Source organism: Arabidopsis lyrata, assembly GCF_000004255.2.
Source record: "Arabidopsis lyrata subsp. lyrata unplaced genomic scaffold ARALYscaffold_8, whole genome shotgun sequence".
Classification (NCBI taxonomy): Eukaryota; Viridiplantae; Streptophyta; class Magnoliopsida; order Brassicales; family Brassicaceae; genus Arabidopsis; species Arabidopsis lyrata.
Genome location: NW_003302548.1, coordinates 1,506,081 through 1,521,620, shown reverse-complemented (window position 1 = coordinate 1,521,620; position 15,540 = coordinate 1,506,081). Strand labels below are relative to the sequence as shown.

The following is a 15,540-nucleotide window of genomic DNA, read 5'->3' as shown; positions in this document are numbered from 1 at the left end:
CAGGTGGTACCTTTTAAGCTCGGAAACGCCAAAGCAATAGATGTAAAATGTCAGGTAATAAATGGATTTTTAACCGATCCGTACTTTCTTAGCAACTAATGTGATTTTTGTTGTCTTCACATTAGCAGAAAACTTTCTTTTGGTTTAACTAATATAATTGTTACCGCATTAACTTTGTTAGGCTGTTGTCGCTCCTATAATTTGTCCTGAAGTTGTTCTTGATGATGGGGAAGATCTATCGTGGTCAGATGACGAAGTAGATCCCAGTGTAGATAAGATGGTGTCTCTCGCGGAGCAAGGTTTCAAGTTTAACAACGATATGTTTCCCGGTGGTTGCATCCCCTCTCAAGTTGTAGTAGCTCCAAAAAAACAAAAAAGATCTGCAGTATTGAAAGGTGGGCGTGTTAGGAAAGGCAAGAAGCAGGGCATAAATCAAAGAAACCCAACTGGTATCAGACGGTCCCACCAATCACCGCCGATTGAGGAGGCTTCTGCTTCTGGACCGTTTGACATGAACGAGCTATCTCGTATGTTAGATGTTAAACTCAATGCCCACTCCAAAAAGATTATCAAAGCTGTTACTGATTGGTTTCTTGCAAACACCGTCATATCTGCGGAGAATGGGAAAGAAGTTCAGTTGTCTGACAACAATCTTGCCGGTAACTCTGAAGATGATCGTGGTGACAGTCTTTTTCGCCGGCCTAGTCGCCGGACCAAAAATGCCTCTGCATCATCCCAACCGCCCCAACGGAGTGTCGATTATGATGGTACTATTGACGCTATAGCTGATTTTTATAATGTGAATTACGGCGGGGAGTTCAGTGGTCCTAGGCGAAACAATGACGTTGGCCAATCTGGTAATGGAGATCGAGTTGGCGCAGATAACAATCAGGTTAGTGGGGTATCAATATTATTTGTCTGGGATAAAGGCGATAATTAATGATGAATGAAATTTGGCTGCTAATAATTTGTATATTATTTTTGTTTATTACCCGCTAACAACGATATATTCAATAATAATGTAGACGGGGAATGAAGTTATGGGTGATTTTGCAAATGATGTAGAACTTGCCAATGGTATGGTACGGAAGGAGCCGGTAAGTATATTGAAGCATTTTCTGTATTACACGTTAACAAACAAATTATTTTTGTTTATTACCCACTAACAACGATATATTCAATAAAAATGTAGACGGGGAATGAAGTTAGGGGTGATTTTGCAAATGATGGAGAACTTGCCAATCGTATGGTAAGGAAGGAGCCGGTAAGTATATTGAAGCATTTTCTTTATTACACGTTAACAGCCAAATTATAGCAAATCACATTTTGTTTTCTATCCTTGAGTGGCTGTTTTCCAATCAAAATAGGTTGAAGTGCCTCCCCATGATGTCGATGGCAGCAATGGAGATGGAGTTGTGACTGATAATATTCAGGTTAGTGGAGTAACTTTTGTTAGTGTGTTGCCCAGAGGACGATTATTAATTTTGCGCTATATCTTACCTGCTAACATTGATGTATTCCTTTTGTTTTATTACCCGATAACAATTATATATTCAATTAAATAGAAGCCTGCAAAGGAAGTTAGTACCGATGGTTCTCCTGATGGCGAACTTGGCGATGGTATGGATATAGAAGAGCCGGTAAGTATTTTCCTGCTTTTTTTTGTTAGTCATTACTTCACAAGTTATCTGTTATCATTTTTTGTTCGCCATTATTTCCAATTTTGGCTTTCCAATCCTAATAGGCTGAAGTGCCTCCCCCTACTGTCGAGGGTAGCACTCATATTTCCAATGCTATGGCAAAAGATAGGACGGTAAGCATTGTTAAGTAATTTATATAGTACTCGTTAATATCCAACTTATCTTTATTAATTTTATGTTTGATTTTTATTGATTTACGCCTCTCCAATCAATATAGGTTGAAGTGCCACCCCCTAATGTTGTGGAAAGCAATGAGCTATCCACTGGTATGCCAACTGAGAAGACGGTAAGCATGTTAAAGCAATTTATTTATTAGTCGTTAATACAAAATTTATCTTTTATCCTTTTATGTTTGTTATTTTATTGATTTAAGCATTTCCAATCAAATTAGGTTGCATTGCACCCCCCTGTTGTTGAGGAAAGCAATGATCATTGCAATGGTATGGCAACTGATGAGACGGTAAGCCTATTAAAGCAATTTCTTTATTAGTCTTTGACAGACACGTTATATATTATCCCCTTATGTTTGCTATTTTATTGATTGGAGCTGTTCCTATCTAAATATGTTATACTTTCTATTTTGTTTCAGGGAAGTGAACAAGAGGTTGACAGTGACTCGTCAACTCAGGTTTGTTTATCCTATCTTATTAATTTGATCTGAGTACAATAAGTCATCAACTTTTTTTTTTTTTCTTTGGTGTTTAGTCCGCTAGCAGCAACCAATCCATCTCTTCGCCTGGAGATTATGCGGTTTGTTCTTATCTTGATATCTCTTATGCTATATATTTTTTTATCAGATATTTTGTATATTATCCGCTAAACTATATTGTTACATATCTTTCCAGGACCCCGAATCCCAAGGGGTGTCTCAATTGGGAAGTGATCCTATGCATGTATAGGCCCTTAAGACCAACCATTGATAATATATAAGTTACTTGGGAAACCTTTAATTGATTGCTAAATTAATAATTAACGACTTATAGGGCTCCCAAATTCAAGTTCAACCTGATGTTCATGTTTCCAACACTCCCGGGGTGGGTCAAATGGGAAGTGAGCGTCTGCAGGTATAGTCCTTCAATATTTATCATTGATAAATTATATGTTACCTTCATATTACAGTAAATGTTTGCTAAATTATTCATTACCGTGTAATTGTTTAACTTCTTTGTAATTTTTTTTTTTTTTAATTTAATGTTTCATAACATTTTTTTTTGTAGGCTCATGTTCCATCGCAGAGGAGTGTTGTTGGTTATCCAGGAGGTAGAAAGAGTAAAAGGCTCAGGACCAGATCTTCCAAGTTAGACGGAAGGTTTCAGTTTGACAAGAAAACCAAGCTATTGGTTGGGCACCCTTCTCCCATCGCAACTCTTTCTACTAGATCTATAGACCCTGATGAGCGTTTTAACAACTCCATGAAGAAACTAAAAGCTATTAGGTTTGTTGGGTTGACGTTTACTTTATAAATTTGTATGTTATCTGTTAACATACTTGATAACTAATCCATTTGTTAACTAACTAATCTTTTTTTTTTCATTGTTTAGCTCTATTTCTTTGGGCGACGATGTTTCCATTGCCAGCAAGGACATCATTGACCTTATTGACAGGAAAAAACCATTGTCTAACAAGGTAGTTTTAGCTAAAGCATATAGTTTCCCTATAAAATGTTTGTTACTAGTTATTGATGTTAACTTGTTTTCTGTCCAATAGGTTATGGATGCGCTTTTGAAGTTTAGTAGGCACATTCTGAGGACTGACGACGTCGATGGACAGAAATTGCGTGTAGATTTGCTTGATACCAAGTTTATCTCTCACTTGTGTCGTCTATTTCCAAAGTTTTCCAAAGCTCCTGTCCATGAGGATTTTCAGTTTCCAAAAGCTTTGATTGATGCTGTTGCTGGTGTGGGAGAGTTGGATCGTGCTCAGCTTTTTACTGAAGTTGATTATCTATACCTGCCATTCAACTTTGACAAAAAACATTGGGTTGCCCTAGTCGTCGAGCTTAACTGCGCAAAGATTACTGTTCTTGATTGCAATGTTCATTTGCGCACCGATGCTAGTCTCAAGATGGACCTCCAGCCACTTGCCAGAATGCTTCCCTTTCTATTTAGACAGGCGGCCTGTAATCCAACAATGAGCCAGATGTCAACGTCTCCGTTTTCCATTGAAAGGTCTCTCTGCATCCCTCAGGTTACAGCCCATGTTGATTCCGGCCTCATGACTCTTTTCCTCATTCATGGTCACGCAGCTGGTGGGATGGATGATTGTGTGGAGTTTCCACCAGATTCTATTGACGCTGAAACCAAAAAACTTGTATCTGCTATTATTCTCGCAGGTGTTCCTTAGGGCAGGGCCTATTTACGATTTGTTTTATGCACCATGAACTTGTTGCCACCCTTTTTAATTAGACATCTTATTTCTCTACTAGCCCGCGTTGGCGTTATCTGTGTAAGCAAACACTTATCGGGTTGTTTAATATTTCTCTCCTTTTAATTATGTACTGATTACATTTTCTTAAGGTTGTGTATGTGTTATACGATGGACTAAGCTCTTAAATGATTTAATATGTTAGTATGGGTTAAGAAAATACTTACCGTTTATTTTATATTCTATCATTATAATTATATAATGATTTCATAACCGATCCCCGATAATCCTTAATCTTATATAATAGACATTTTGATATAACCGTAACCCAAATTTTATGGACTAATTCTTTAGTTATCTCATTATTGTCTTGTTATCCGAATATATGAGCTAATTGGCGTTATCGGTGTAAGCAAATACTTATCGGTTTGTTTAATATTATATCCTTTTAATTATGTACTGATTACATTTTCTTAAGGTAGTGTATGTGTTATATGATGACCTAAGCTCTTACATGATTTAATATGTTAGTATCGGTTAAGAAAATACTTATCCGAATATATGAGTTAATTTTGGTTCAAGAAAATAGAAAACCTCAGATGTTGGCTAACAAAATTTAAAACCACAGATTAATTACCCTGGTTATTTTGGACAATTTTGTTTTCTTCGAAGTTAATATAAACAACAAGCTTTAACATTACGGATTAAGTTATAACTTATACAACAAGTGGTAGCATATAACGAGGGTCTTAACATAAACAACAAGTCTGAACATAAACAACAAGTCTTAAAGATTACAACGGATCACACATCCACATACCAAATTACAGGACCTTTCCGCAAAGCCATCCCACTGAAATTGATACAACCACGAGTAGACAAACTGTCTTCATCCTCGCCTCCTCCATTTGCTCTTTTGCTACTTTTAGCTCTTGCTCAACGATCTCATTGACCTTCTTCTTCATATCTTGTTCTATCTCCTTCCCCATCTTCCTTTGGACCTCTAAATTTTCCATCACCATTTTCCTTAGATCATTGACATCTCCCAAGAGTTTGTTTTCAACCATTCTAATTTCCTCTAGATGAGCATCATCAACCCAGCGGAACAGGTGTTTCTTTTTTTTATCCTACCATTTCGCCCAAATAGAAGGTTCAATCTATGTAAAGAAAAACAAAAATTTTCAAAAATCAGAACATTATATACCTTCAGGCCAGCAACGCATCTGTAGAATCTCCGATAAGGATTCTCATCTGTCGTCGAAGTGAATGTAGTAATCTCGTCACCACACCAGCACTTAATCGGAACACCTCTGCCAACTTCCCTAGTGGTAGACGTGATTTGAGACGTACGAGAAGTAGAAGAGTGACTCATCACTTGATTCTCAGTCGCTGTCGGAGAAGAAATCGCTGTCTGAGAAGAAGTTGCTGTCGGCGAAGAAGTTGATGTCGGAGAAGAAGACGAAGAAGAAGAAGCAGAGGAAGAGATTGTTACTCGGAGAAGTCTCAGTTTCTGTCGGAGAAGAAGTCGCAGTCGGAAGAGGAAGAAGAGGGTCTCGGGTGGGTGGAGAAGAATAATCCCCAATTTGATTTTGTTAGGGTTTACCGAAAAAGTCGAACCCTCTGTATCAAATAGAAGAATGATTTCTGGTTATGAGATTACCTATTGTCTAATACAACTGTTAACGTATAAATTTGTTATATTAATATCTATTAGTTTTGTTACCGATTTGTTTTTTTAAATTCCAATTATATCTCATGCAGATTTCGTAGCTTCTGTGTCTGTAGGTTTATTTACCTGCTAACACTTCAATTTGTTATGTCGTTAGGGCTAGTCACTATTATATTTGGTTCTGTTTTCTATTTTGTATGTTAATTAAATCGTATCTAAATTTTGGTAGGTTCTGTTACCGATTTCCCATGGACTGATCAAACTGTTAACGAATAAATTTGTTCCCGTAGTCACTATTATTATTGTTACCGCTTTTTTGTTTTTAATTCGAATTATATTGTGTGCAAATTTGGTAGCTTCTGTTTCCGGATGTTGATTTACCTGCTAACACTACAGTTAGATATTACGTTAGGGCTAGTTACTATTATATTTGTTAACATTTTTTAGTTTGTATGCCAATTATATCGTTTGAAAATTTTGGTAGCTTCTGTTTCCGCTGGTTAATTGACCTGAAGTTCTTTGTAGCTCCTAATGTTTTTGTCGTCCTTTGTTATTGTTGTTTTGCTGATGTGTTTTTTAATGTCAAAATTTTTGGGGCATCCACTAGCTCACCCAAACAAAAGTTTGTACTAACTTCTTGTATAACATTAACTGACTTTAAATATCGGATGGGTTACATAATTATACATAATAAGCCAATAGAATCCGCTTTGTATACATCAAAATTATTCCACCGGCTACATCATCATTATTTATTTAACATCCCGTTGAGCATTATATCTTGCCCATCGTCTTCCATCCTTTCTGTCAGTCGCCAAAAAACTTGTTTCCATTCTCGATCTACCCGTCCTGTGTAGTCATGTATCTGTTATATCTGTTTTTATAGGCTAACATGATTTTTATAAATAACGACGATAAGTTTGTTACCGTTATAGGTCCCCTGCACGTTGCGCGATTGTGCCCCAGTGAACGGCAGCGTGAGCATCGCTTTCCAGAGGTCCGCTAAATCAAGTATTTTTATCCGTTACTTATTTTCTTATATATATATCTATGCAATATCTAGATAAGTTGAATATTACCTTGAATTCTCCACTTGAAAATATCCTCCTTTTCCTTGGACGACCTGGTGGCCTTCGAACATATGGTGGCGCTAGTTTTCCTCCGCCAACGTCATTTGGTGATGGGGCTAGCGTGGCCATATCTGGGACTGGCATAATCATTTCTTTGTAAGACAACCTTAGTATCGGAACGGTGTGGTTTACTCCAACCAAGGTGTCAACCCTAATTCCTTCTCTGATTGCAGCCGCAATTGCATGGGAGCATGGAATTGTCAGTAGTTGGAACTGTCTGCATGTACAAGTTCTTTCCCACACATGTACCGCATATGCGCAATCCATCATATCCCTTACTTCATATTGCCCATCTCCTATTTTCAACACTGCGTAACCTGCTCCTTTTTCAAAGTTTTCAATGACCATTTCATTAACCTTAGGGGGCAATATGTTGTCTTCCATATTAGCTGCTTCCCGTCGTAGAGCAAACCACGTAACCAAAGTAGTTCTCCAAGACTCGAGTATTGAGATCACCGGGTAGTCTCTTGCCATTGTCAGCACATTGTTTAACGATTCTGCCACGTTGCTTGTCATCACGTTGTATCTATCCCCAACAAAATGAGAACGTGTCCAATGCTCAAACCCTATCCCAGTGAGATAGTCAGCACATGGTCCGTTCATTTCCCTTATCTCCGCAAATATTTTGTTGAAATCGCTGAGCCGGTAAGCTCTTGCTGCACTTGACACCAAACTCCCTAGTACATCAGATTTGAAGATAGCGATAATGTTTCTTTTCAAATGAACTACACATGCCGCGTGTGATGCCATTGGGTATACCTGAAGATATTTCCCCATAATACAAATGTTAGTACATCATACGTCTATTTATATAAGTATTCATTTAACCCGATAACAAATTCATTCACATATTATCCTATAAGTGAGTGACCCTCGACTATTTCTTCATTTTCCTTTATCAAGACCATTTATCAATGCCTAATTATTAATGTGTTCGTTAACACATTTTCCTAATGTTATTTAGTTGGGCAAACAAAATACATATCATATGTGTCTGTTTCTAATAATATAGGTATACTATATAAAATGCATTTTCCAATAAAAATATTTAAACAAACCAGATAATAATTGTTTTACTGCGATATGTTGTTTACCATCTGTTATTCATACCTTTCTAATGCTCGTATAGATGGAAGAGTGTCTGTCTGACACGAACACAAGGTCTGGATCGTCCGGCACAACTTCTGTTAGCTTGTTCATGAACCACGTCCACGCTTCGTCATTTTCACTATTAACAATTCCAAACGCGAGTGGAAAAACTTGGAAATTCGCATCTTGTGCGCTTGCAGCTACTAAACATCCCCCATATCGTCCTCTCAAGTGAGTTCCATCTATGACAATCACTTTTCTCATGAAGGCATACCCTTTAATCGAGGCGTGTAATGCAAAGAATAGATACTTAAACCGGATAACTCCAGAGTTATCGGTTTCAGTTTCTAGCAAAGCAAGGGAATTTGGATTTGTTGCCAACAGAAGCTTGAAGTATGGCTGGATCAATGCAAAACTCCCCATAGCCGACCCCATAGCATTGTCCATTGCTATCTCTCTAGCTCTCCATGCTTTCCAATATGAAACATTAAGACTGAATTCTTCTCGGAGCATTCTTCGTAACTCATTTGGTCTTGGACCTCTACCTACACCCACATATCGTGTCCTCATTAGCTTCCCAATTACTGCTGTTGATGCTTGCTTGTGGAAGTCTCCTCTTGCGTCAACACTACAAGTGTGCTGCAATATTGCTGTCCTGACTTCGAAACGGTCGCTATCTTCCAATTTTGCTGTGTAAACTCTCCACGGGCACGTTGTACCCACACACACCGCTATCACCATTGTTGGACATGATTTCGCATGGATGAAGTGAAACTTTCGCCGGATTGCATGTATTGCTAGTTTTGTACAGCAGTCGTCTTTATTTTTGAACAGCCTGCCTACGTAAATGTCATCACCTTCATAATCTGCATCTCTTAGCGCGCGTTGAAGATAATCTGATAATTGGAATAATTATTGTTATCATGAAATATATACAGTTACCAACTAAGAAAACATTTATCATATAAAAAATAACTGTTTTCAATTACCTTCCTCTCCCGGGTCATCAAAGTATGGAGGCGCATCCCGATCATATAACACCGTTGGAACTGGTGTCTCCCTTACTATCATTTGTCTGTTTGCCTCATTGACTTGTCCTCCAATAGATGAGCCCGATCCCTTCTCAAAGTTTCCAGTTTCATTCTCACCCCTTATGCCTTGGATGTTTCCTACTTCCACAGGGCCCTTTGGAGTCATACACAATGGTCCATCGGCATCTGTGTAGTAATTCTCCATGATATCAGTACCTGAGGAAATATATTTGTTAGTCCGTAATAATAGACTCTTAAATTATGGAACAACAATTTTCATTAACGGATAACGTACCTATTACCCCTACAGGTGATTCAATCTCAATTTCTGCTTCCATCAGATCCTCAGTCGAGAACGAAATGCTTGTCGACTGTGTTGATGGTGTACCGTACGACGAGTCCGATGACGATAATGTTAAGATTGTTGGCGCCACCCTTGTTGATGTCGTCCTTGAAAGTGATAGTCGAAGGCTATCGTCCTCAACAGGATCTTGTTCCCTCCCAGTTTCTCTGAAATCAAGGGATCTAGCAACTCTTGTCCCCTCGTTCACCTGAGGAGCTGCAGCCTGTAGTCCCCCAAGTGTCATTTCTGTTGCACAAACATCTCGCCACATTTCGGCAACGTAGTTTCTCCTGAAAGCTTCAAATTCCGCGTCTGCAGATGTTTGTGCTCCACTTACCGGTTGGTTCCCCCCTAATCCATTGGCGTGCGGCATCAGGTTTACAGTTTCATCAGTAACTTTACCCTTTCCTTTATCGTCTGCTGTTGCCTTGCGAAGCTCATTGTTATCATGAAGATTTGGTATAGATGCTCTAACAGTTGTTGCGTCTGTTGGTTCTTGTATCCTTATCCCTCCTGTTACGTTTACTCCTACGGAACCAAAATTCTCATGGCTCCCCATTTGGTTGACTCCTATTTCCCTTCCCCCGCCTGCATTCCGCGTTAATAGTCTAGTTAGTGCGCTATTCCACACACAACGGGTTTCTGCACTATTCCAGTACTTATCGGATATCTCCTCAGATGTCAATCCTCCCAGATCCAAGTGGCTCTTGAAAGAATTAACGTTCTTCTCCATCCCTCCTCTTATCACCTTAACTCGTAGGTGCACCTCTTCCAGGTCTGCTCGTATCGCCATAAACAGGGTCATATCTTCATCATCAAGGATGTCTATTGGATTAGCCCTTTTCCAGTCCGGGCCCATCATCCATTGAGGCCACTGGTAGCTGAGCTCTACATCGTCATTATCGGCCAGGGCTAACCTCTCCTTTACCGCGTTAACGACTCTTTTGTAATCATCTGTTTCTCTTAGCCGTACTGCCATCGTAAATCCTTCCAAAGCCGACACATGTTCGAAACATCCAGCGTCGTCCTTCTTCCACTCTCCGCGAACCAGACGGACTACGAAAGTCATTCGGTACCTGAGAAAACCCATGTTTTACATAATTAGTACCGAATATCAATTACATTATCACACTAATGTTAAGAACTTCAAAATAAATATGTAACGACATATATATACCTTTTGCGTATTTATTGCAGATCTTCAATTAAACCCAGAAGTTGCTTCTGTTCTTCGATACATTAACTGTGTATCAGAGCATTTATGGTGTGTTTTTTTTTTGGTTTCATCGCCAACGCTTATACTGCGGTAATTAATAGCTGAACGCAACCCTCTGATACACCCACAACCCAAGAAATATCTGTGTAATCATTTTCTTTCCTCAAGATCTTTAGTTTCCCCATAACGCCGGCGATATATTGACATATCTCAGCGTCAGTTCTGTCGGAAGCATTAAATGCTAAGATTTTATATCATAAACTAAGATTGCGTTTACTTAAACCGATTTCTGTCAGATATAGGGCTAGTATCGTCCTTTTCAAGAGAGAGAACTAAATTCATTATTTTGACTACCAGATCTTTAATTATCCGGTCGTCTGTGGTTTTAAATTTTGTTAGCCCTTTAATCAATCAAGTTTCTGAACAATTCAAACTTTTACAACGTGATCGTATAGATAAATTTAAATAGAAATTATACATGTTTCATCACAATATTACTTTATTACAATAATATATATTTTAATAATTATTATGATATTCCAACTTTTTTTTGAACAGTAATGGATGTATATATGCTTTAATAATTGATTTGATTACCTATATTAGCATTGTGTATGTATGTTATCCGTAAATTGTTTATATATATATAAAATGGGGTTTGGCGAAAAAAAAATGTATGTTTTAGCGGAAATGATTATTAGTAAGAGTTAAACGATGAAAAACAGGGAAATTTTTCGTAGTAATTAAAAAAAATTGTGAGTTTTTAACATTTCAGAATAGCAAATCAACTGTTACACGAATATTGAATCCACAAAAGAAAAGCGTTTGCGGAGTCCACAACTGGTATCAGTCAGACAAGATCGGAACGTGACAATATATTTCTGTTATATCTTGTAATTTGCAAAACAAGAGAAGAGATGTGGGTCTGCGTTGGGTGGTTTGTCAAAATAATTAGTAAGAGAAACCTTTATATCTTAAAAGCATACATTGAAGTTTCCTCTAATTCAGAAACAAATAATAAGTTGCTATGTAAATAATAGAATTCAAAAAAAAAAACAAATAATAATAATAATAATAATAATAATAGAAATCCTTTTTCTCTAAGACTTGGACATGTTGCGTTTTTGAAGAGGTTAACTAGAGATTTTTGGATGCTTTTATGATAAGAACAGCCACTTTGGATGGCTGATTGAGTTTTGCAACTAATACTATTCTCTTTGAAAATATATATTTCTCATTACTATTTTTCAAAACAATATACCAAGTTTCCAATGATTAATTTAAAATATATATTCATTTAAAATACATCAAATTTTTGTTGTAAGCCAAGAATGTATATCTGATCATCTATTTTTAACAACTATAAATAGTTTCTTTTCTAAATTTAAAATTGTTCATTTGATGTTTTAAGGAGAAACATATACATGGATCGACTATAGATTAGAAAAATTGACTGAAAACATAAAAACGAAATCAAGTGGTAGTGGTCTAGTGGTTTCGACTTGAAGAGAGGTTGCCATGTAGGTCTAGGTCAGAGATCGATTCCCCTCCAACGCAAAATTTACTAAATCACTCTATCAGGCTATACTCACCTTGAGGAGATTATTCGGATGGTAAAATTTTGGATCCTCAAAAAAAATATAAGCTAAATATGGGTTTTGCAAGATTATCATATTTTAAGAAACGGTATTTGAATCATCACGAATATTATTCTATTTAAATAAATTAATACATTTTTTTAACACCTTAAAAGTTAATACATAACAATATTTTTTTCAACACTTATGTAGTTAGTAACAATGTGAAAACGAGGCTTAAACTGGACTGGATATAGTAAACGATCATGTTTGGATTGGGCCAAGTTGTTTAGTAGTGGAAGATATAGGGATGGCCCAATTTAGGTTATGACTTCCCAAAAGTTGCAAATCTTTTAGATTGGTCCAATTTATTGATATTACATCACAAAAGAATATAATGTTGACTATACAATAGGATAATATATTACTTTTACATACAATTTTGAATATTTATTTCTACATACACAATTATAATTTGTGCGTGTAGGCTTGGGCAAAAAGCCCTGACCCGATACCCGAACCGATACCTGGACCGAAAAAACAGAGTTAGGGCGGGTTAGGGTATTAAGAAATTATCTCATTGAGTAGAGTTTTAGTCTACCCGTGGGTATCGGTTCGGGTCGGAAAATACCCGTTACCCATTTAGGGTACCCATAAACCCGAAGCTTTTTAGACATGTGTTTATATAGGGTACCCATAACTTTTGAGTTTTGACAATTGAGTTTCCTAATTTCCTTCTAGAATTCATATTCCCTCGATAATCTCTGCTTAAATTCCTTTTTTGCGTCTTATTATCGAAACTGGAAACCCTCGTCGCGACACTTTCGGCGACCTTACCGTCACCGAACATTCCGATGTCATGTGATTTTGGATTGAATTTACTTTTAACACTTAAGACTTAAGTAGTAATCTTTGTGATTTTGGATTGGATTTAGTCTTTAGATGTCATGTTTGATGTTTTGTTCTCTTTATTTGATCATTTGAGCATGTAAAATGATTTAAAACTTCGGGTATTGGAGTCATATTTTGGGTTTATGGGTAATTTTACCCATTTAGATCCGAACCCAATGGGGACCCAAATTTTTCGGGTTTTTTTGGTTCTCATACTTATTACCTAAACCGATCCGAACCCGACGATACCCGAACCGGACCGAAACCGAATCTTTAGAAATACCCAAATAGACTATAAATTCATTACCCATTCAATCCGAATGGGTTTTATCCGAACTCAAACGGGTTACCCACATGCCCAGGCCTATGTCCGTGTAAGGTGTAACCATATTGGCCATCTATATATTTTATTTTATTTTTAATGTAATTATTTTCTATTCATTTCCACAGAAGAAACATAAAACTAATATTAACTGACATAATTAAAATAAAGTGAGCCGGATCGTACTTGAAACTAAACCGGGAAATTCGATCTAAACCGGGACGAGATCCACGTCAGCAGGGTCACCGCCATCGTTTTACTTAATTCACCTTTTCTCTTATTGACTAAAGTCAAACGGTCGTTCACCGGAACCAATGGCCGGAATAAAAACTTCACCGGCGACGATTAAACTCTTCTCCGTTCTATTTCTCATCCTCACAATCACATCTCCATCACCCAAATTCGTAAATGCCTTCACTTTCCCATTCTCCTTCACACAATACAAAACCCTAATCTCAATCTCACGATCTCTCCTCCTCCGCGTCGCTAACCTACGCGCTTCACGTGGAGACGCACTGGGTTCGTCACGTGTACAAGCCATGGCTGATGAAATCGATCGTGGGTTAGGGTTAGGGTTTATAAGCAGAGCTTGGTCTGTTGGATGGGATTATATGTGGAATTACGCTTGGAGAAAGGGAGGGATTGACTACGGTGAGATGTATGGTGCGATTGGTGATCTCAATGAGCTTATGGGTTTAGTGACTGAGTTTAATAGAGCTGAATCTAATGCTGATAAAGCTAGTTCTGTTGCTCGGAGTTATGGAAAAGCTCTTCGTGTTTCGAAGCAGTTGCTTCGTCGTCTTCTTAGAATCTTTGGTAAATCGGTATGGATTCATAATAAACCCTAAAGGATTGATCTTTAGATTCATTTACACTTAGGGATTACAGAATCTGAATGAAGTAGGAGAAAAGAGTGTTACTTTGATCAACAACTAGGGTCAAAAATTGGATTTTCGATTACTGCAAATCTTGAATGTGCAGTTTCTAGTACAATTCTCTATGTATGTGTTAGAGTAGGTGAGGTTTAGAGTTGTCTCTTCTATTAGGTCTCAAGCTCACTTTGATTCTTGTAACTGATATTATTATTACACTAAATCTGCTTGAAGTAGAGAAAACGTTGATACTTTAATCATCGATTTACAAAACGAAAGCAGGGGTTGTCAAGAATTTACAGTGAAAATTTGGTTTTGATTACTGCAGATCTTGAATGTGCATTGTCTAATATTCGTTGCTGATTGGTTGTTTCTTGTGATAATTCGCTACTTGTTCTGTTATTGGAGTTATGTATATCTATGTGTTGCATAGGTGAATTTGAGAGTTGTCTGTTTTATTAGGTCTCAAGCTCACTTTGATTAGGGTTATTTGAATTTCGTAGTTGAGACTTCATTGTTGTTTTAGCTCATGCTTTGATGTCTCCTAATGTCCATGTTTGTTATTAAAGTTTGTCTTTGTCTCGAGTCATTCATTGGAGATTTACTGTATTCAATAGGCTGAACACTTATGTACATTGTTGTGTGTTTTCGTGTTATGATTGTTAGGGTGCATTGAGAGAGTTTTGGGAGATGGTGCAAGCTGAAGTAGTCGATGGAGAGTTATTACAAGACTGTCTCGAAGTAGGCGGAAACGACGTTAAGAGTTTGCTTCAAATAGCAAAGGACATGGCTCTACAGTTTTTTTCTTCTCAAAGCCGTTCCTCCGATGAACTTTAGCTACAAAGCAGAGCGCTTTCATGTACGTTCCTTCTTTCCGTTTTGTTCCACATCGGATGTGACCCTTTTGGCACGTTGTACTATCTTATGCATTAGTCAAATCCTCTAGGAAAATCCGCCAGAACCATTTTGCTCGTTACATCTTTTGCTAGATAAGTTTTAAGGGATATGTAGACTAGAAAACAATTTGTTTGTTCGTTTTATAAGTTTAAGAGATTCATAGACTAGAAACTCGAGGTTCTTTTGTAATTTCATTAACCTAAGCCCGCTTTTTGTAATCGAAAAAGTCCTGTAGATCTTGTGAATATCTTTGAAAAACACAAGTCTACCGACATCTAGAGCCATTGTAGGTATCCAACACTTGCTGTGATTGGTAAAATTTCCCCATTCATAGTTAATATTTTGTTGATAAAACTACTCAAATTCTTCTGTTTCATGGCTCTCATTGCTGGAATTTTGCCTCTATAGTAGAGGTCATAAATACAACAACTATATGGTT

General features: G+C 37.4%; 4 protein-coding genes across 4 annotated transcripts; 2 read left to right on the top strand and 2 right to left on the bottom strand.

Annotated features, from left to right (window-relative positions):
- Window positions 1-2,739: 2,739 nt before the first annotated feature.
- On the top strand, window positions 2,740-4,043 carry LOC110230013. The gene is made up of 2 exons (XM_021031536.1): window positions 2,740-3,135; window positions 3,242-4,043. The coding sequence occupies exon 2, from the start codon at window positions 3,411-3,413 to the stop codon at window positions 4,041-4,043; it is 633 nt and encodes a 210-aa protein (XP_020887195.1). The 5' UTR covers window positions 2,740-3,135; window positions 3,242-3,410.
- Window positions 4,044-4,888: 845 nt separating this feature from the next.
- Window positions 4,889-5,436, bottom strand: LOC110230011 (uncharacterized protein At4g04775-like). Its single transcript, XM_021031532.1, has 2 exons — window positions 5,269-5,436; window positions 4,889-5,191 (listed from the first exon to the last, which is right to left on the bottom strand). The coding sequence occupies exons 1-2, from the start codon at window positions 5,434-5,436 to the stop codon at window positions 4,889-4,891; spliced, it is 471 nt and encodes a 156-aa protein (XP_020887191.1).
- Window positions 5,437-9,112: 3,676 nt separating this feature from the next.
- Window positions 9,113-10,764, bottom strand: LOC110225655. Its single transcript, XM_021015497.1, has one exon. The coding sequence runs from the start codon at window positions 10,414-10,416 to the stop codon at window positions 9,238-9,240; it is 1,179 nt and encodes a 392-aa protein (XP_020871156.1). The 5' UTR covers window positions 10,417-10,764; the 3' UTR covers window positions 9,113-9,237.
- Window positions 10,765-13,458: 2,694 nt separating this feature from the next.
- On the top strand, window positions 13,459-15,364 carry LOC9301306. Its single transcript, XM_002865186.2, has 2 exons — window positions 13,459-14,156; window positions 14,871-15,364. The coding sequence occupies exons 1-2, from the start codon at window positions 13,647-13,649 to the stop codon at window positions 15,039-15,041; spliced, it is 681 nt and encodes a 226-aa protein (XP_002865232.1). The 5' UTR covers window positions 13,459-13,646; the 3' UTR covers window positions 15,042-15,364.
- Window positions 15,365-15,540: the final 176 nt, after the last annotated feature.